Below are 21,301 nucleotides of genomic sequence, written 5' to 3'. Positions count from 1 at the left end.
CATCCCAGGAGGGACGCATCCGTCACCACTGTGTGCTCCGGTTGGAGAAGGGAGAGGGATCTGCTGCTGACCCAATCGCCCTCCAAGATCAGATTGTGGTCGGACAGGTTGCCCTGATGCGGGGGCCCACTGGAACTTCAGGTCCCACTGCAGAGCCCGCATCCGCCACCTGGCATGATGTACCAGCAGGATGCAGGAATTCATCAGTCCCAGAAGCCGTAGGGTCCTCCTGACCGAAACTTGGGATAAAGGATGGAAGATCGGAATCAGAGCCTGAATATCCCGAACCCGCTGCTCAGGAGGATAAGCCCGAAACTGTGCAGAGTTCAGACCTGCTCTGATGAAGAGTAGATTCTGAGAGGGACTCAGGTGTGACTTCGGCACGTTGATGGCAAACCCCAGTGTTAAAACTGGGGTCCCCAATTCCGACACTGTAGCTTGGCGCGAGGCAGGAAGGCACTCAAAGGCAATGTGTAAAGCAGTAGTGAGTACACATCGCACTGAGACAGTAACTCGCACACAATAGAATGACCCCACACCAGGTTGTTTTAGAAACCAAGACTCTTTATCTAATTTTTAGTTCAAGCAGGTAACTCTCCTTACGTATTAAGTTAACATAGGCAACATTTCTAGGCATCAATTCACATAGGTACCACTTCTGCTATTCAGGGACATCACAGGCAACAACACTTCTTGTAAGCAGGGTCATCAATGTAACACTTTAGGGGCATGCATATAACCCAACACATTTCCTGGGCCTGTGAATAATATAGGTAACATATCTCATGTAACTTCATGGAAGCAACATCACTCCTGCACATCTTCAATAAGGCACAGATCATTAGGTAGCCCAGAGTATTAGCTGAACATTTAACAACTTGGGTGGCATAGATTCCAGGCCACTGCACATCATTAATGCAGTAGATGGGAGCATTTCCCCCTCCCTCCCACCCCCCAGGTACTGTGGCAATGCAGGGCAAGTCCTCTTAGGAGGGGTAGTTCCCAGACAATGTTCAAGCGCGCCTGGGGATTCCCTCGAGCAGGGCGTCCCCACTCACCGCACTCTTGTGGAGGGGGGGGGGGGGGGGAAGAAGCGTAGGCCTCCGCGTTGCACCGGCCCAGGCAGACACAGGCCGTCTCCTCCCTAATCAGCCCACGCTTGCCTTCTGAGCAGGATCTGGGGGGAGGCGGTCCAGCTCTTCTCTCTCACCGCCTTGGAGGGCCCAGTCCGGGTCAGTCTAGGGGTCCGCCTTCTCCAGCTCGGCTTCCCGCGAGGCCCAGGCGAGCTCAGACTCCTCACTCGATCCGGGGCACAGGGTCCAATAGTAACGAGGCTCGTAGGGGAGCGACTGCGGCAGCCAATGAGAGCGCGGCTCACCCGGGGCGCGGCCTATGGTGCCCTAGGTTGCCCCACACGCTCCTTGGCTGTTCCTAAGGCCTGGCGCAGCCTATCCAGACCCGCAGTGGCCCTCCTCTCACTGCGGGGGCCGCGGTGAGATTCCGGACACACGCTCGTCTCCTTGGGCCGCCGGGGGTCTCCGCAGTGAGTGGCGCTTCTGGTTCTGCGGCCCCGGGGGTGATGTCAGCTGCAGCGCTTCTCCCTCAGCAGCACCGGGGGCTATGGCGGTGATTTTAGGCAAACAGCGCTTCTCTAACACAGCGCTTGGGGGACAGCTGCAAGGGTCTTGAAACACAGCGCTCAGGGACTATAGCAGCAGTTCATTCAAGTCCTGGGCTGCGGCATGATCTGGGGGCGACTAGCGCTCCCAGGGGCACAGCGCTGGGCAGTATAGGCGGATTACTTCTCCACAGCGCGGGGGGGAAGTGCTGAGAGTGTCTGGAAAGATGCAAAAAGACACAACGGAAGGCAATGGAATTGAATACAACCACCTATGGATGGGAATGACAGTGCCACTATAGTGGATGCCCTAGGGGGTTTCATAGGCTGGGATGTACTCGGGTCTCTACATTAGGGGGAGTGGCATCAGGCAACACTATTAGGGTAGGCGTACCCCACGGAACACAAAAAGTTCCACAATTTAGCCAACTAGAAGCTAAGGTCACTATGACCACTCTTCAAGAAGATCTCGTACATCTAGAAAACGATATGATCATTTACACACCAGATACCTCCAAGACACTCGGGGAGGGATGGGAGGTAGATGTGGGCCCACTGGATGCCACAGAATGGCAAACCGCACCAATGGGCCCGAAGGAAATAGTGATCTTATCCAAAAGCACAAACATCTGCAGAAGGCAGGTCAAGTACTAGGAGAATGGTGAACAAAACTTTGGGGTTTGATTATCAAAGAAAGGAACACTATTGATGGGGTCAAACAATGTTTGATTGCATGCTATGGACGTGGCCGAAATTGTATATGGTTATAAATGAAAATGTAAATAAAAGTGTTTTATAAAAGAAAAATGAACCGTTAATTCAAACGGCAAAGGAGCTGGGTACAGAATCCCTCAAACTTGGCCCCAGAGAAAGGAGACCCGAGATCAGGAAAAGGTTGGCTAAAGGGTTGGGGACGGCATGAAGATAAGAGAGTCTAGGAAGAGAAGGCAAAGTGGGCTGGGCCACTTACACAATGGGCCGGAGTCCACGAAGGCCAGCATTATGGGAGAGGGAAGGGTTCTACTTACTCAAACTGAGGCCAAGGGACAAAACGAAGATTGGGAAGGTGAAATCTAGGTAAGTACTAATAAAAAGGCAGGCCAAGAACAATTGTATACAACCACCTCAGGCTGGGGCAACATTTTCCTGACTGAGAACAGAAACGACAGGCAAGAACAATGTGCTAACAGATCCTAACAAGGACCAAGGGTGTGCCTCAAACCTCAGAGGTGGGGGTGGCAACAAAATGAAGTCCCATGATGAGGAGGGCAGTACCCTCAAGCTAGTCTCGTGAGGAAGACAAATGTGTCAGTGCAAAGGAGTTACTTCGAGCTAGCAATATCGTCTAGATTTATAAGTAAGGGAGTTCTGTAGGGAATGCAAGTGACACTGTGTGCCTTCCCTGGCCTGTGACTGGCATGCCCATCAAATCTCTAGGGGACCATTCCTGCTACCACTAACACTTCCTAAACCTCCACCCTTCTACAAGCTTCCCTACCAATGCTTTGAAAACGTTACAAAAACAAAATGATGGCCTTTGAGCCTGCTGCAAGGCAGCTGGCCTGCGCTTGCTGCAGTGAGCGAAGGAGGTGGACTGGAGATGCAGGAATCAATGAGAAGCAGATTACTGCACATTTAACACGTATTGATCGAAGCAGCCAGGCAGAAAGAAACAGCACGTGAGGGCAATAAATAAGCATTGCGCCTTCCTTCAACAGGCAGCACTCAACCGTTGTTCTTTCTACCCTCTTCCTGGCGGGCCGAGCTACAACAGTTTTGAGCCATGAATACATGGAAGCTGATAGAAGCAGACAGATATTCACTAATCTGGTTTAGCTGGTGTGAAGGTATTACATTTGATAAACCGAAAGCAGTCTGCCCAGGTCTGATGCAGTTATTGGCCACTCAATCACTGTAGCACGTTAGTCATGTCACCTGCCATCCCCTAGACCTAGTTACATAACACAACGCACAGCACACAACACACAGCACACAACACAACGCACAGCACATTACATATAACACAACACATAACATGCATATGGAAAGTACACTTTCACTTGCATCTACGACGGAAGGATGTTTATGTCAAGTTCCAAAAGCACACCCAGGGATGTCACACCTCTCAGCTGGCATTGAAGATCTACCATAAAGGCTTTACCATCTTCAGATTCATAAGTAGCAGGTAGAACTAACATCCCATTCACAGTGTTCACCCTACATTGCCAGAGGTTCGTAAACACATCCTGGAAACCTCGCACACCTCAAAACTTCGAGAATCACAGCATTTTGAGGCTCTTCTTGGGTGATTAGAACTATTTATAAAATAATCTGTGTAAAAGACCACCCCCAACTACTGAACATAACATAAAATGTGTACTGTCCAGCAGTTCATTTAAATCCAGATGCACAAGGAGAATATTCTTCCCATCATATTGTAGCAAAATGGAAGTCACCTTTAAAGAGGTTCAGTGTCCACAGTTGAGTGTATCAGAGGAACAATTTGTACCATCTAAAATATTTACAGAGGCAGAAAATGCAGCAAAGTATCCCCCTGGTAGCGAGCCGCCAATACTTCTCCAAGGTGAGCACCCTGCTGGACCGTAGCAGGCTAGTATCAATACTTCTACAAGGGGAGCACCATGCACGCCAGTTGCAGCCAATATTCAATACTTCTACAAGGTAGGCACCATAGCAGGCAGGCATCAATACTTCTCCAAGGTGGACACCATGCAGGACAGACGCAGGCAGACATCAATACTTCTACAAGGTGCGTGTAGGAGGCGGTCTCTATATGGTACGCCACTGGGTGGGTATACTGTGCACGGTGTGCAGGGGTTCCCCAAACAGTGCTCTATTAGTGGTAGTGTGGGTGAACAGTCATAGGCCTATCAGAGAAGTGATAAACATTATTGCACAATATTGACCAATAATGGACAATCGACTCAAAAAGGAGATCTACACCAATTTTAGAAAAATATACTTTGTTTGTACTTTATTTTAAGACCAAAATCTGATCAATTAGGTAAGTACATTTTTAAATAAAAAAGTCCACACTTTGGAAGGGGCCGAGGATGGAGCGGCGGACCTCTTTGTGGAGGAATTGGTCAAGACGCATTTGGCGCCCTCTGGACTGAGCAACTTCTTTTCGGTGGAACGGGCCCACCGTGTACCGGGTGGTCCACCTAAAACGGGGGCGACGCCACGACCTATTGTGGCGCGCCTCCTTAACTTTAGGGATCGAGATGCGATCCTCCAGGCGTCCAGATCGCATGGACCACTGCACTACCAGAACGCGGAGGTGCATTTTTACCCTGACTTCACCAGACAGGTGCAACGCCAAAGGCTGAGCTACGCAGGGGTCAAGAGACGCCTCAGGGACATGGGTCTCAAATACTCGATGCAATTCCCTGCGAAGCTCCGTGTGGAATATAAGGGCCGCGCATACTTTTTTGACTACCCGGACAATGTGAGCGAGTGGCTGGACACTGTAACACCAGAACGGGAAGAGCGAGAGGAAGATGTTGGAGGCGCCTCGGGCGGAGCGGAACGGCAGGAATGAACTGGGAGCCGGGGCTGCCCTTGCCTCGAATGACCGCCGGACTACTGTTTTGGTGTGATTATTCTCTCCTTTATTCATATGGTGGGTGGCGGGACGATTCCACGGGGATTCCTTCCTCCTCTGGGTCTTTGGTAGAATAGTTAATGGGGCGACAGGCACACTGCAGGTTGGGAGGGCTGTTTAGTCTAACGCAGGGGTGCAGGGTGGGGGGTTGGTTGGGTACAGTTTTTGTTTGTTGTGTGTTTCTCTTTTTTTCCTTCTTGTGGCACACGGACAATGGTGATCCTGGACTTTTGTTGATGCGGGTGTTTTTGGGTGATGGGTGGGGCGGGTGGTGGAGGGATGAGGGGTAGGGTGCTGAAGATTCTTAGTTGGAACGTTAACGGGTTGGGTGATCGCATCAAGAGAGGGGTGGTTATTCAACTGGTTAAACGGCATGGGCCGGATGTTGTACTTCTGCAAGAGACGCACTTGGTGGGCAATGCCTGTAAAGCCCTGAATCGCAAAGGATACAAAATGGTGGCACACTCGGGGTTCTCTTCCGGCTCCAGGGGGGCGGGGATTCTTGTGCGCTCATCCCTTCCCTTAGAGATAGAGACCACTATGATAGATGATAGGGGGAGGTACGCCGCTGTGTCCGGGAGATGGGAAGGGCGTTCCCTTACGTTGTTGTCTGTGTACGTCCCCCCGGGGCTGCAGTCCAGTACTTTTCGAGACCTTGGTGGTGCCATTTTGTCTATGCCGGTTGGTCGTTTGATAGTGGGGGGCGATTTTAATTCGGTTTGCTCTGGGCCTCTCGATCGCCAGCCGCCTCGCGACCTACGTGGACCGCAAATGTGGCTGCCGTCCTTCCTAGATTCTACGGGGCTGGTGGATACGTGGCGGCTTTTGCACCCTACGCTTCGTCAATTCTCTTTCTTGTCGGGTGCGCACGGTAGTCTCTCGCGGATTGACTATGTCCTTACGCTGGCCTCGGACGCATTAGCTGTGTCGGAGGCCCGCTTCCTTGCCCGTGGCATTTCTGATCATTCCCCGCTATGGGTCTCCTTTGACTTTAGCGTGACTTTGTCGGAACGCCCGGCGGTGGTCAGCCCTTGGTATTTTCGCGATTTTAAGACCCGCACCCTTTTGGCCAAATCTATCGACCTTTACTTTACAGAAAATGTGGGCTCGGTGGAGTCGGCCGCCACACTGTGGGAGGCTTTTAAGACGGTGCTCCGTGGAGAGGCCCAGGCACTCATTGCGGCCACCCGCCGTGAGAGAGACTCGGCTATGCTGGCTGTCGAACATGAGGTGCTACACCTCGAGACCCAGCTGCGCTCCGGCCCTGACCCTTTGGCCCTCCACAATCTCTCGCTGAAACAAGCGGAGTACCAGGCTTTGGCCACTGATGCTGCTCGTGTCCTCGCCAAGGAACAGCAAGGCCGCATCTACGACGTGGGTGATAAAGCCGGGAAACTGCTGGCATGGCTCGATAAGAGAGAGATGGCCAGCCGAGTGGTGCCGGAGCTCCTTGGTGGGGACGGTACGGTCCTGACGGACCCCAGCGCCATTGTGGACTCTTTCGCGGACTACTTCCGCGGAGTCTATGAGTCTGTCTCGGAGTTCTCGGAGGCGGAAACGACGACCTTCCTCGCGGATATAGACCTCCCCAGTCTCTCCGAGGAAGAAAGGGGGGACCTGGATAGGGACATCACTGCGGACGAGATCGACCTTGCTATCCGCTCCCTTAAATCGGGCAAGGCTTCTGGGCCCAATGGAATTCCAGTGGAGCTGTACAAGATCCGATCGGATGCGATTTCCCCGCACCTCCGCAAGATGTACCTTGAATCCTTTGAAAGAGGCTCCCTTCCCCTGGACCAACGACTGGCTACCATCGTGGTCATCCATAAGGAGGGTAAACCACGGGACGTATGTCGCTCATACCGTCCCATTTCCCTCCTTAATGTGGAACCCAAGGTCCTTGCCAAACTCCTGGCTAATCGGTTAATTGGAGTTATCAGCGACCTCGTGCATCCCGACCAATCTGGATTCATCCCCCACCGTAACACCGCCCTGAACTTGCGCCGCCTTCATGGGGTTATGGCCCGGGCCCACACTCTTAAAGAACCAGCGGTGTTGGCGTCCTTGGACGCCACCATGGCCTTCGATTCATTAGAATGGCCTTACCTATGGGCAGTTCTGGCTAAATTCGGATTCGGACCGGTCTTCATCAGTTGGGTGAAGCTCCTCTATGCGGGCCCTATGGCCAATGTCACGGTCAATGGTCGCCTGTCAGCGCCCTTCCCTTTGCACCGTGGCACAAGACAGGGTTGTCCCTTGTCCCCCCTGTTGTTTGCTCTGGCTCTTGAACCCCTTGCGGCACAGCTGCGTTCCCATCCCGACCTGAGAGGTATCGAATGGGCCCCCGGCTTTGAGGACAGGGTCTCTCTATACGCTGATGACATCCTGTTATACATGTCTTCACCGGGTAGATCCCTTATTGTGGCCTGCGATGTCATCAAACTGTTTGGGCGATACTCTGGCCTGGTTATTAACTGGGCCAAATCGTCCCTCTATATCCTCAAAGGGGATACCCCGCACCTCCCCGGAGGCTGCGGCATCCAGATTGCGTCGCGCGGCTTTAAATATCTGGGCATATACATATCCAGCAACGCCAAGCTCCGGTATGACAATAATCTGCTTCCTCCTCTTCAGAGGCTGCGACGCGACGTCGAAAGCTGGTGCCACCTGCCACTCTCTCTCCTGGGCCGTGCTGCCCTTTTTAAGATGATGGCACTTCCCAGATTCCTCTATGCACTACAAAATGCGCAGGACCCTGTCCCGGCCCGATACTTCCGCGACATCGAAGGTCTTCTTCGTACCCTCCTCTGGGAGGGTCGCCCCCGTGTGGCCCTCCACAAACTCACGCTTCCTTGGTATGATGGGGGCATAGCCCTCCCGGATGTGCGCCGGTACTATTGGTCGTCGCAGCTTGCTGCCCTGAACCATGGTTTTTACGGCCCAGTGGAGAACCCTGGTTACGCCATGGACAGATGGCTGATGGGCGGCGGGAATTATTATCGTGCCCTATATTCCAGATCCTTTGACCGCAAACTGACTGGCCCCACCCGCACGGCGGTTCGCGTTTGGAAAACGGTTACCAAGGCGCAGGGATGGCAGGGCAGGCTCACGAAGTTCACTCCCCTCTTTGACTCCGACATCCTGGGTAGGCTGTGGCACACCAAGGGTTTTGACAAGTGGGACCTCATTGGCATCAGCAGGGTTGAGGACATGATTTCTAGGGGTTCGATTAAGACCTTCCCCCAGTTACAGACTGAGTACCAGCTGGGCGCGACGGAGTTCTTCCGCTACGCACAGTTGAGACATGCGCTACTCTCGGCCTCCCCGCCGGATGGCGCCATTCCTGAAAGTTCCCCGCTGGAGGATAGGATCCTAGACGGGCATGTGCCGGACAGTGCGATCTCCCTTGCCTACAAGAAGCTTATAAATGTACGTACAGACCTCCTTCTTGGCTTGCGAGATCAGTGGGTGGCGGATGGCCTTGAGCTGGATGACGAGGACTGGCAGAGTGCGGTTTCCTCTCCTAAGGAGGTTGCCATCTCTTCCCGTCTTCGCCTCGTTCAGTTTAAGATCCTCCACCGGGTGTACGTGACTGGGCCCCGATTGATGCGCATGGGTTTCTCCCCGGATGGTCTTTGCCGCAGAGGGTGTGGGGCCCCTGCCACCTTCCTCCATATCCTTTGGGATTGCCCGGTGATCGCCTCCTATTGGAGGAGGATCCACCGCGTGATGGCGGAGGTTACTGGCGTGGCTTCCCATGCGGAGGCCCGTCGGTGCCTCCTGAATGTCTGGGAACCGTCTGATCATAATGTCGCGCAGACTAGGTGGGTTACCCTGGGAAACATGGTGGCGAAGAGGGACATAGCCCAGCGGTGGGGCGCTGCCGCGGCCCCCCTGCTGGTGCAGTGGAAGGCCAACATGGATTGGTGTATGTTCAGGGAAAAGACAGTCTATGTAGCCAGAGGGAGGCCACGGAATTGGATGAAGGTCTGGGGAGCGTGGAATGAATATAGGGGGGATGTGTGCCAACCGCCTGAACCAGTTGACCAGCAGGAGGCTGCATTGCCCTGACCTGTGACACCAACTGAGCTATGCATTGTTTCTTTCTCCTGAAGCCCTCCCCCTTCTCCCTCTATCCCATCCTGCTTCTTTCCTTTTTCGTTAGCATTACTGCCTTACTCCCTTCCCGTCCCCGGACACCCTGCGTCACACACTTTTTGCTTACTGCCACTTTCGCGCCCACGGGCGCCAGTTGTTTTCTCTCTCTTATAAAATTAACCTTTGATGATTATGTTCTGATGTTGCACACTATTGACCTCCTTCATATTTGGCTGCCCTGCCTCCGGGATGTTGGGCTAAATAGCTGTGTGTTGTGCTCTTAAATAAAGGTTTTCAAAAAATAAAAAAAAAAAAAAAAAAAAAGTCCACACTTTGAACAATTTCTGTACAGTTCAATGTTATCCTAAGGGGAAAACAATATAGCGGTTAAACCGATAAGTATCACACTTACAATTACAGTCTTCGGGACCAAAGGGGAAAGGGTCAGGTAAGTATCAAAACTGCACCACCTGCGGCACAGGGGCGGATGGGTGCAGAGGTCAAAATCATAGTGTTTCAATGGAGACTGGGGGTGCTCGAAGTCACACTGCTTGCAGGTAAGTAAAGTGGTTGCAGAGGCCAAGCTTTGGGGGTTAAGTCAAGCACAGCAGCAGGTGGTGGTGGTGGCAAAAAGTTACACCAAATATACACCATCAGCGCCACAGAGCAGCCGGGTGCAGGATGAGATTTCAGTGTTGAGCGCCCAATGCTATTCAATAGAGATTCTGGTGTTGACAAAACAAGCTGCAGGAGTTTCATTGGAGGTTACAGAAGGAAGACCAACAGCAGCAGAGGTAAGTAGAGGTGTAGGGGTCATAGGGGCACCGTCGGTTCAGTTCACTAAGGCCCAGGGGCTTAGGGTGCAGGGGTGCCTTTTGACATCGAAGTCTTACCTGAGCCGGTCGCGGTCAGAGGGAACCACTGCAGGCACCATTGTGGAGGCCAGGAGAGGTCAGACAACGCTGGATTTGAAGTCAGGACTGCTGGAGAGACTTCAATGAACAGGTAAGCCACTCTGCAGAGTGGACAGGAGTCGCGGTTCCAACTGGATACATAGCTCTAGTATTAGAGTTCTTCTGGACAGGTCCGTTGTCAATGGGAGACTGGAGTCTTTTTCGAAGACATCAGTCCTACAAGGGTTTTCAGAGGTCGCTGGCTGCAAGACAGGTCACAGGTTCGTTGAACCCGGAGACAGGCCGGTAGGGCTGGGGCCAAGGCGGTCGTCATCTTCAGTCTTCTCTGCAGGGATTTCTTCTTAGGTCATCACAAATCTAGTTTCTAGGTCTGAGGGAGCCCTCTAAATACTAAATTTAGCGGGCGTTTTAGGGGAGTAGTAGGTAGGGCCAATGGACACTTTACATGGTGTAACTACACCCACTATTATGCAACCCTCCTGTGGGAAAGGGTCATAGCCCTAGCCCTAATTGGAAGGGTCCACTTATCTACAAGATGGAGGGGACTGAAAAGGGGGCTTAACTACTCCTCCTAGCCTTTATGAGTTTTCCTGCTGGGTTTCCCACCCAAAGTAGGGGTGTAAACCAGAGGCTGCCATCTGCTGCTAGCAGCAGAGGCTGGGGCTCGCATAAAAAAGGCGGCAGACCTTTGAAACTTCTCCTTCGAGCACTGGCCTATTCTGTGTTATGTGCCACAGTTAAACCCATGCAACTTAGCTGCACATATTCTTACATGGACCGCTTTTTGCACAATAACATTACTGCTGTCCCCTTTTGCACATATTCGAGTGTGTGACAATGTTGGATTTGTTTCGCTGAAACTACTTCCGTTTACACATCTGGCTTCGCCTAACATTATTATGGTGCCTCGAATAGCAAGTACAAGGCCTGTACGCATAATGTACAAATGTCGTTCTATCTTCATCCCCAGGGTGACATATCCATAACATTGCTAATCGATACCTACATCGCATGGATACTTTTTATTATAAATAATAAGCATCTCAGAGGGTTAGCAGAATAGGCAATTCAGCCGACACCGAGGGTCCCTGCACAGAGAGACTTCACCATGCAACGGTCTGACATCTCCGTGAGGGGTGTCCAGTCGTGACCAGGACAGGGTGCTACATTCTCTCCCATCAGGTAATGGGGTTGGGATTCTTGGTTCTACGTCTACACACACAGAGTAGGGTTTTGATAGTAGGAGTACGCCTGATTAGTACCTGGTTTATATGCCTGCCTGTATATATATATATATGCACACACACTGTCTTAGCACCATGTTGGAACTATATCTGCTATTTACTCTTTTGGAGCTTGTAATCACTTTCTTCTGCTTCAGTCAATTGATTACTGTAGCGCATGTAGTCTATACAAGAAGAACGTTGGTTCAATAAATATATAGAAAACGTCCCACGGTGTATTCTTTGTATATATTCCTTGGAGAACAAAAGAGCACAAGTGACTGAGTGGAAAGGTTCTGATCGGTTACCACGATCCCCAAAGGGCCAGGGTTGTATTGTTCAGTGGTTGTCAGAAACTATTCGCTTCATGTTTAGGTTAGGCAGGGATTATGGTGGCACTGTGAGCCAGCTGGTCCCTAGGCCAAAATATCCTGTGGGGTGCTTGGAATTAGTCTACACACCTCACCCAAAGTTTGCTGTCCAACAAAAATGCAGATCCTACAGTAGTTGCAACTACACGACATGGTGCTGTCTATTTCAGTTGGTTTCTTATTTAACGTCTACCCGAGTAGTACAGTTGTGCTTTCTTAGAGACTTAAACCCAGATCAGTTGACTGTGGGGAGTGCTTGCAATGCTCAACACTCTGTCCATCATCCCCTTTAATTTTGCTTTGTTCGCCCTAAGTTGGCAGGGTATGCCCAGACGTGAGTCCCTTGCTCCCTTTGCCACTGGATTCAAGCAAGCGTGGCTGATGATGACTGATTAGCCAGAAACCGCTCCTAGGATGCTTGATTCCGGTCCAGGGAAGACGTGGCTTGGCAGTTCGGGCTGGACTGTTCCCATGAGGCACAGGGTCAGACTGATTTGCATATGGCCATGTCTGAACTGGAGTGGTGGAGTGAGCTAAAGAATGATGATGGATTCAACCCAGATCAGTTGGCTGGGGGTGAGTGTTTGCAATGCTCAACACTCTGTCAATCATCCCCTTTGGTTTTGCTTTAACGTGTATCTGCAGCCAACACATGCTATGAATACCCCTTTTTCTACTAACTTGTAATCTAAGGTCCTGCAACAAACAAAGTAACATACGAAAGGCTTGAATTAATGATTATTATTGTTTAATATGCACAAAGAACATATTGGTGCTAGGAGGAAAAATAAAACCGGAAAGGAATGGTAAATAGTGGAGGTAAAAACCAAGAAAAATGAACAGCAATGACAGCCACTGTCAATCACTCAGGCCACATTAGAGTCCATGATTTGTTTCTACTGTATCACTCTAGACGGACACTAGCCATATTCAAATCAGTCTTGGTCCTCCTGCAATAGCAACAAACACAGGCAACCCCTTTCCACCCCTTCTATTCTTTAAAGCTACTTCACCTTCTTCTATCAGGTTTCCCTAAATTCCACGCCATGAGAGCTGCCCTTGCATATCTAAAGCTTCCACAATCATCTCTTTTGTACTCAGTCGCTCTGACTTTACAATTGGCCGCTTGGTCATTACTATCCATGGAATAGTTCGCCTCCCACATCTCTATTTACACTCTCCTCTCCACCTGCATTTACTGCCATCCGCACTACCAATTGGTAATTTGAAAGGCTTTATACTAGTCAGCTCCAGTTCTCACTCTTATACTACTTCGCTATGTAGACATAATTTCATGAAATTGTTCATATTAACATAGCGATCATGAACAATCTTTTTTTCCAACTTTCACCCCCGTCTTACACACCAAAATTTCAGACTGGCTGGGTGGATGCTCAGCTCATTTGCTGCTGCATCGGCGACCAGTGCATGTCTGTTGTATTAGCTTTCTTCCTTAATACCAGTTGTTGCGGAGCTGTGTTCACAGCCAGGTGTGGGATAGTTTGGACAAACTGCCATTTTTGTTTCTTGCAGAGCCTTGTACTATGTCATCTTTACTTTGTGGAGTGTCAATTACTCACAAGGCACGGTTTAGTGAGTGACAGCAGCAACTAACACAGATCCCATAGTTACACCAAAATGTTTCTGAATTGGAGGTATATGAGCACAAGGCTCGGCCTCAAAATGACATTCAAAAGAGAAAGTTTATCCAAGACACTGGTTCTGGATTCAGCTCCAAAGATCAGTGATTTGTAGAAAATTTCTGTTTCAACATTGTAAAATTCCATAAACACATTACAAATAAGGGCCCCACCAAAGCCAAGTAAGTGATCAGTTTTAAGGAGGTAGCGTTTCAATGTCCATTTCAGTAGTGACAGTAACAGTGTCCTGGCAGGACACTAGCTGTAAGACATTTAAGGTCCCAGCTGGAGTCAACATATTTAACAAGAGAACAGCTAGAAATGTGTAATAGTGGGCCAACAACCACTAAGAGGACTGAAAGGTTTACCAAACTTCAAGAGCTGTATCTCAAAGCAGTCACTTGTCATCTGGATTTTCTGAGGTCAGGGGGAATATGGCTCTTTACAACAAATGCGTTGTTCACGCATTCCATTACAACGCGGTCATCACAACGACTGCGTTGGTTCAACGTGAACCATTACATAGCAAGTTGTTTCAACGTCTTGCTGTAGGGGGCGCGCTGGACTTAGGAATAGTATTATTTACCATTATTACTCCAGTTTGTGCAACAGCAAGGAAGGTGTTGGATTGTAAATCCAACACCAGCGCACCCCCAACAGCAAGTCGTTGAAACGACTTGCGATGTAATGGTACGCGTGGTAACGTGGTCGTTATAACAACCGTGTTGTAAAGGAACCGCATTGTGGAGACAGCGTTGTAAACGCTGTTTTCCGGTCAGGGGCTCCGACTTGATGTCGAGGCATCATCAGTTTTGAATTAAACATGAAGTATCCTGCTCGGTACCATTGAAATAGAGCAATCTCAGGAAATATGAGGGCTAGAGAGGCATTGGGCTCCTGGAAATTAACACAGTATTCTGAAACTGCTCCATACATTAAAGTAAGAAGAGAAAACCTAGTCAAAGAGGCAAGAGTCTCCACAAATCCCACAAAAAGGTGGGAAACAGAACAGAGTACGTCCAGGGATAGTCTTAAGTGGCCAAGTAAGAGATTGGTCTCCAAATGGCCTGCACTAGAAGAGTGTTGAGGCCTGCATATAAATTAGAAAACACTTAACTGAGTTTTGTTTAGCAACAATCATCAAACAAGGGAAAGTAATAACACAAGGAATCCACAACAGTCAGACATCTTCCCATTACACTCCATTACACTCCACACACAGCTAATAGGAACCTAAATCATTTCGAGTAAGCCTCTGAAAACTTATTACTGAAAAAAATCATTAAAATAAAAAAGATAAACCACTGCTGCACAAAGCTGTAAGAATTTGTGCTAAATAAGACTGCTGTAAAGTATACAAATTGAGTAACGCCTAAATGTGTGAAATCCTGCACCGAGAGAACATTAAAAAAGATGAAATGCCTTGCTTGGTGCGATACAATCTAGAATTTCTCAGAGCTTACATTCTATACGTTCCTCATGTTGCAAGCTGGTGATGGAGGGCTAATTCAAGGGTCGAATCAGATGAGGAACTCATGCTGGAGAAGCACATGTGCCGTTATACCCAAGCAGTTAATATCAAGAAAGTAAATACACGTTAATAGGCATTATTACCAAGTTACCATCACTGACCTCTGTTTCTCCAAACATAGGGAGATGTGCTCGTCATATCTGTAGTAATGTGCTTTGGAATGGTCGAATGTGGTGTAGGGCAATCCTGTGCAATCTGCCACAGATTCTGGGAGGACAAAAACAAAAGAACAACTTTCAACGCAGAGAAACAGGTGAACAGATCAAAGTCTTTTAGGATTGAGACACAATGTCTGGTTAAAAAATAGAAGTATAAGTGCTGCACAAATTGGAAAGTGGAGGGAATCCTCAATGCACAAGTTATAGGCATCCCTAACAATGTTGAAGAATCAAATAGCATCTTATTAGAACAGCTAGGAACTATCACCTAGTAGAGGCAAGTTATTCCAGCAGAAACAGGCATGGACGATCCCAGAAGAGACAAGTCAAATAACCGAATAAACCACTGGAGAGCAAGGTCCTATCTATTTATTAGGTCATCAGGATACAATCAGAATAACCCAGACAACCAATGGAGAGCAAGATCCTATATATGGGTCAACAGGAGGCAAGCAGAATAACCCAGAAAAAACAATGGAGAGCAAACTCCGATCTTTGGGTCAACTGGAGACAAGTCCAATAACCCAGAAAACCACAGGAGATCAAGACCCCATCTATCCTCGGGTCAACAGGAGACAAGCAGAATAAAGCAAAAAAATCAATGGAGACCAAAATCCTATCCGTGGGTTAATAGGAGACAAGTCAAATAACACAGAAAATCAATGAAGATCATGGGTCAACAGGAGACCAATAGAATAACACAGAAAACCACAGGAGAGCAAGAGCCCATCTATCCTCGGGTCAACAGGAGACAAGCAGAATGAAGCAAAAAACCAATGGAGACCAAAATCCTATCCGTGGGTTAATAGGAGACAAGTCAAATAACACAGAAAATCAATGAAGACCATGGGTCAACAGGAGACCAATAGAATAACACAGAAAACCACAGGAGAGCAAGAGCCCATCTATCCTCGGGTCAACAGGAGACAAGCAGAATGAAGCAAAAAACCAATGGAGACCAAAATCGTATCCGTGGGTTAATAGGAGACAAGTCAAATAACACAGAAAATCAATGAAGACCAAGATCCTATCTATCCATGAGTCACAGGAGACCAATAGAATAACACAGAAAACCACAGGAGAGAAAGACCCCATCTATCCTCAGGTCAACTGGAGAAAAGACGTATACCACAGACAACCAATGGAGGGCAAGGTCCTACCTATCCATGGGTGAACAGGAGACAAGCAGAATAACAAAGAAAACCATTGAAGAGCAAGATTGTATCTATCCATGGGACAACAGGAGAAAAGTTGAATAACTCAGAAAACCGTTAAAGAGCAAGATCCTATCTATGGGTCAACAGGAACCGAATAGAATAACACAGAAAACCACTGGAGAGCAAGGTCCTACCTATCCAAGGGTGAACAGGAGACAAGCAGAATAACACAGAAAACCAAAGAGAAAGATCATATCCATGGTTCAACAGAGAGGAGAGTTATTTTTAGTCCAGAAGATAATTATCTCCACGGTCCGAGAGGCAGAAGGAGTCAGTCAGCATAGCTTCCAGAGTGCCAGGAAGAGGACCTTTCCACCATTTATTGCGTGAGATTCATCAAGTTCTACAGACATTTCGAATTATAAAATAAATGAAGTAAAATGGATACGTAAATGGAAAAGTGTACAGTACTGAAGACCAGTGCCACAGTTGGTAGGACTAAACTCTTGCAAGAAGAGGACATAAAATGAGCAGAAAGGCAGCAGGCTACAAAAATCAAATTTTGTGCATAATAAATCTGATCCATAAACACACTTGGATACAAATATCAAAACAATGAGTATCTTGCAATCAAGGGCAAGGCAGAGCATGGTCAGAAAAGGTGAACTGTAGGAAAGCATAATCTTGAGGTGGAATTTAAAAATTCATCTTAAACCTGCAGAACAAAAAGGTACGATATCTGAAGTTCATAAAGATGGGATGAGAGGTTAACTAAGTTTAAGAAATGAAAACCCAATAAATAATGTAAATGTTGTAGTGCTTATATAGCGCACAATCACCCCAAGGGGTATCACGGCGCTGTACACATACCGCTCTGGAACCCCTCCTGGCCTTTCCATGTGAAGTGCCCACTCCTGGGCCCCCCAAGGTGAGGCCAGGCATCCTGGCGCTGTTGGGGCCGTTGTGGAGATTAAGCAAGCTATTGCCCAGAGTTGCAGCGTGGGACATAACATGAAAGATGGAGCTGGAAGTAGAATGATGTAATGGAAGGTTCAAACAGCAAAGCACAAGTTACTACTTGTGTAACGATATATCTGTAAGAGACATTAGTTAGTGATCAGATTCCTTACCTTAGAATATCCCCAGGCGACAGACTGGATCTGGAAAGTTTTGCTTAACAGTACCCCTGCAGCGTCAGTAGGTGGCGTCCTGCGGCTCCGCGTCCGTCACTGGCGTAGTCAGCGCCGAGATAACGTCACAGAGGGAACTTGGGCACCACCCATGCGCGCTGACGTCAGTTCTGCACACGACTTTCCACGCCAGGAAAGCAGAGCCATGCAAGATACTGACCATTGGTGCATAAAACTAGGGCCCTAAAAGGGATGACCTTAACCCTAGTAATCAGTTCGCAGAACGGGGAGGATGGGAGGGGTGGTAAGGAATCTATCACTAACTAATGTCTCTTAGAGATATCGTTACACAAGTAGTAACTTGTGCATCTGAAAGAGACATTAGTGATAGATTCCTTACCTTAGAATAGATACCCCAGCAATAACAACCCCGGTGGAGGGTCTGCTAACAAAATTACACCCGGAAGTCACGGAGAACAGAACGGCTAAAGAAGCCATCTCTCCGGACTTGACTGTCAAAGCAGTAATGCTTTGTAAAAGCGGGCAGCAAGGCCCACGTAGCTGTCTGACAAATGTCCTGCAAGGGAACGCCACATCCCAAGGCAGTAGTGGCTGCAGTGGCCCTGGTCGAATGGGCAGGTAGTCCCACAGGAGGCTCCTTCTTGGCCAAGAAGTAACCTGCTTTGATGCACAGAACGACTCACCGGGAGATGGTCTGTTTGTGCACGGCCCAACCTTTTTTGGCGCCCACGTAGCCAACAGAGCTGATCATCCACCCGGAACTGTTGTGTATGCTTCAGATAGAATGTGAGCGCATGTTTTGGGTCCAGACAGTTGAGCCTCTCCTCCTCCCTGGAAGGATGTGGAGGCAGAAAGCAGGTGGGCAAAGTGATGGTCTGCCCGATGTGGAAGGGCGTGACAACCTTTGGCAAGAAAAAAGGACGGGTCCTTAGAACCACCTTGTCCGATGACCTGAAAGGAAAGGAGGTTTGGAAGAAAGAGCCTGGAGCTCATTCACTCTTCTGGCAGAGGCGATAGCTACCAGGAAAGCAGTCTCTAAAGTAAAGGACAGTTATGAAGGGGCTCAAAGGGAGCGCACATCAAATAAGTCAAGACAAGATTCAAGTCCCACTGAGGCATTATGAAAGGCACGGGAGGAAACGTGTGTGTAATGCCTTTGAGGAAGCGGTTAACCGGGGACTTAAAAAGAGTAGGCTGATCAGGAAGCAGTAGAAAGGCAGAGATGGCAGAAAGATAACCTTTGAGAGTGCCCAGATGAGAGCCTTGCTGTGCCAAAGACAAAAGAAACAGAAGAACCTCAAGCAGGCGGTGTTCACCGAACGCATCCCCAAGCTGCCCGAAGAGAACAACCGCTTCTCAAACTGGTCCAGTCTTTTAGAGTCCTTATACGGCGGGGCCGTGCGAAAGGTACTCCGTGACGTCGAGGTCTGAATGACCAGGCTCTCTGGCGTAGGGTGAGTGGTCAAGAAGGCGGGGTCACCGGGCACCGGTCGGTGGCGCCTGACAACGTTTTATCCACCAGGGCCCCTGTGGCTGGCCTCGACCAAGTGTCCAAGAGGACCTCTGTAAGAGCGTCACTGAATGGATGCAACGGCTCCGAAGAAGTATACCCAGTCTGGAGCACCTCGGGGAGGAGGTTGGTCTTGAGGGCCACTGTGGGGAGGTCAAGGTTGAGGACCTTAGCAGCCTGACGGAGCACCATTGTGTAGGAAGCACCCTTCTCCATCGTAGATGGGGGAAGAGGCAAACCCTGGATCAGAGGAGACAGAGGTCGCCTGCATCCTCCAAGGCGTCCATCCAATCTTTCTCGGAGGGCAAGAGGGTCCTCGGACCCTTCCCAGTCTTCGTCCGCCTCTGGTGTAGAGGGGGCCGGTCGCGGCGGCAGAGCCGGAGAAGGGACGAACGGAGACGGCCGGGGCCGGACCAGCGCCACCTCCCAATGCGGATCCCAGGTCGGAACAAAATGGTCCTTGAACCAGGGCAAGGGAGAGATAAACGGCACCCAGTGGGGCACAGAGAATAGAGCCGAGGGCGGCACCAGGGCCGGAGCAGGCAAGGCTGCACCTTGTGGCACCGGGGTTGGAGCCAACGGCGCAGGATCCTGTGGCACAGGATCCTGTGGCGCTGGAGGGAGCCCGAGGTTTAAAAAGGCGGTCCATGGCAGCAAGGAACTCTTGCACCTGTTCGGGAGTCGCCGACAGACCCAGGTATGGCGGGTAGGCCGCAGGACTCCCAGGCTTCAGAGTAGCCACAGGGGAGAAGCCCCTGTCCCTCTTGTCCACCTCCGAGGAGCGACAGGATGACGTCTGAGAGCGAATGCACTTCTTCGGCTTCTTTTTATGGCGTTGCTTACCGGAATCCGAAGGCGAAGACTCGGAGTCCGAGGAGCGACGGCTCTGGTCCCGTGAGCGGTCCCGGGAAGGACCCCTAGACCCGGAGCGGCGGCTTGACAAATGTTGGACCTCCAGCAATTTCCTACGCCGCTCACGCAAGGCCTTGGGGGCCATGGCTCAACAGTCCCGGGAGTTGTGGTCGGTGTCCAGGCAGTAGAGGCAAACATTGTGGGGGTCCGCCACCGACATATTACGGCAACAGGCCCCACAAGACTTAAAGCAGGGCATCCCTACGTGCACCAGGAGAAAAAAGGGGGAGACAAAAGTCTCAAATTAGCAGTCAAAAAGTGACTAAGGTACGTGCTCAATCCGGATCTGCGCTTACTGGCGCGGAAAAAGAACAGACGTCAGCGCGCATGGGTGATGCCTAAGTACCCTCTGAAACGTCATCTCGGCGTCGACGCCAGTGACTGAAGCGGGGCTGCAGGACGCCACCTACTGACGCGCGGGGGTACTGCTAAGCAAAACTTTCCGGACCCAGTCTGTTGCCTGGGGATATTCTAAGGTAAGGAATCCATCACTAACATGTCTCTTTCAGATATGAACAGCACTCAAAAAATTGCAAGCCGGTTCAAGCAGCATTAAGAGATATATTAAGACGATGTGGTGTGGCCCTCATGTGTAAAAATAAACTGGTACAGCATGAATCTTAACACACCATAAAAATGGGTCACATGGGCATCAATATGGCGGTCGCACTCAGAGTGCTCCAGCCCCTCAGTCATCCGCCTCCGTTGGGCACTGTTACCAAGCTTCTACTGGCCCTCCTTCTGCTGCTGGTGATCGGCACCATCCCGGGGGCCGTGGCTGCAGAGTTTTGTGGCTCTGGAGGGCCGTTCGGCAAGCACAATATGCGGGAGTTCCCTCTGCATTCAACATAGAGGGCTCTGTCGAAGACTGATGCTGGAATATTTGCCGGCGGATGGCTGGCAAGATCTGAACTTCAGACAGCACTGCGGTGAGCGAGGATCCCTGGCATTTGAAGGTGTGAGGAGCAGAGAGGCACACCTGCCTGGCGCTCCTGCTGGGGCACAGATGGCCTCTGGGACCGGCAGTGTGCTTGAGGACCACCGGCACAGGGTCGCCTCATGACTGCCTCATAATTCCCGCAGCGGAGCCCTATGATGGGATGGGACACTGCCGGGTAAAATGAAGAGGAAGATCTGTTTGTCCATGTGAGAAGGCCTTGACTTTCGGTGCTATGGGCTCTTGCTAGTACCGGCTGGGCTGCCTGGTGTTCCCGTCAGGGTCAGGCATCCTCTGGAGACTGCAAAGCATTGGAGGGTGCTGGGACGCCTCCCGGCGGCCTTATACTTCTTGTGACGCAACCCTGTGAGTAGAGAGGAGGTTGCTGTTGGGCTTGCTGGATGCCTGGGCCGTGTAGAGGCCCTGTCTCCCAGCCCGGCGGCGCTGCGGACTCTT

At 50.1% G+C, this 21,301-nt stretch overlaps 1 protein-coding gene across 3 annotated transcripts in view; it reads right to left on the bottom strand.

The window, feature by feature from the left end:
- Nucleotides 1-21,301, bottom strand: part of PCGF1 (polycomb group ring finger 1) — a 174,431-nt gene that overhangs the window by 91,954 nt on the left and 61,176 nt on the right. For all 3 annotated transcript variants that reach the window (XM_086964573.1, XM_086964572.1, XM_086964571.1), the window contains one exon: nt 15,122-15,227. In XM_086964573.1, the coding sequence (XP_086820699.1) occupies nt 15,122-15,227 (106 nt within the window). The remainder of the gene's footprint in view (nt 1-15,121; nt 15,228-21,301) is intronic.

This window comes from Lissotriton vulgaris, chromosome 3_2 (assembly GCF_964263255.1).
Source record: "Lissotriton vulgaris chromosome 3_2, aLisVul1.2, whole genome shotgun sequence".
Classification (NCBI taxonomy): domain Eukaryota; kingdom Metazoa; phylum Chordata; class Amphibia; order Caudata; family Salamandridae; genus Lissotriton; species Lissotriton vulgaris.
This window is presented reverse-complemented; position numbering and strand designations above follow the sequence as displayed.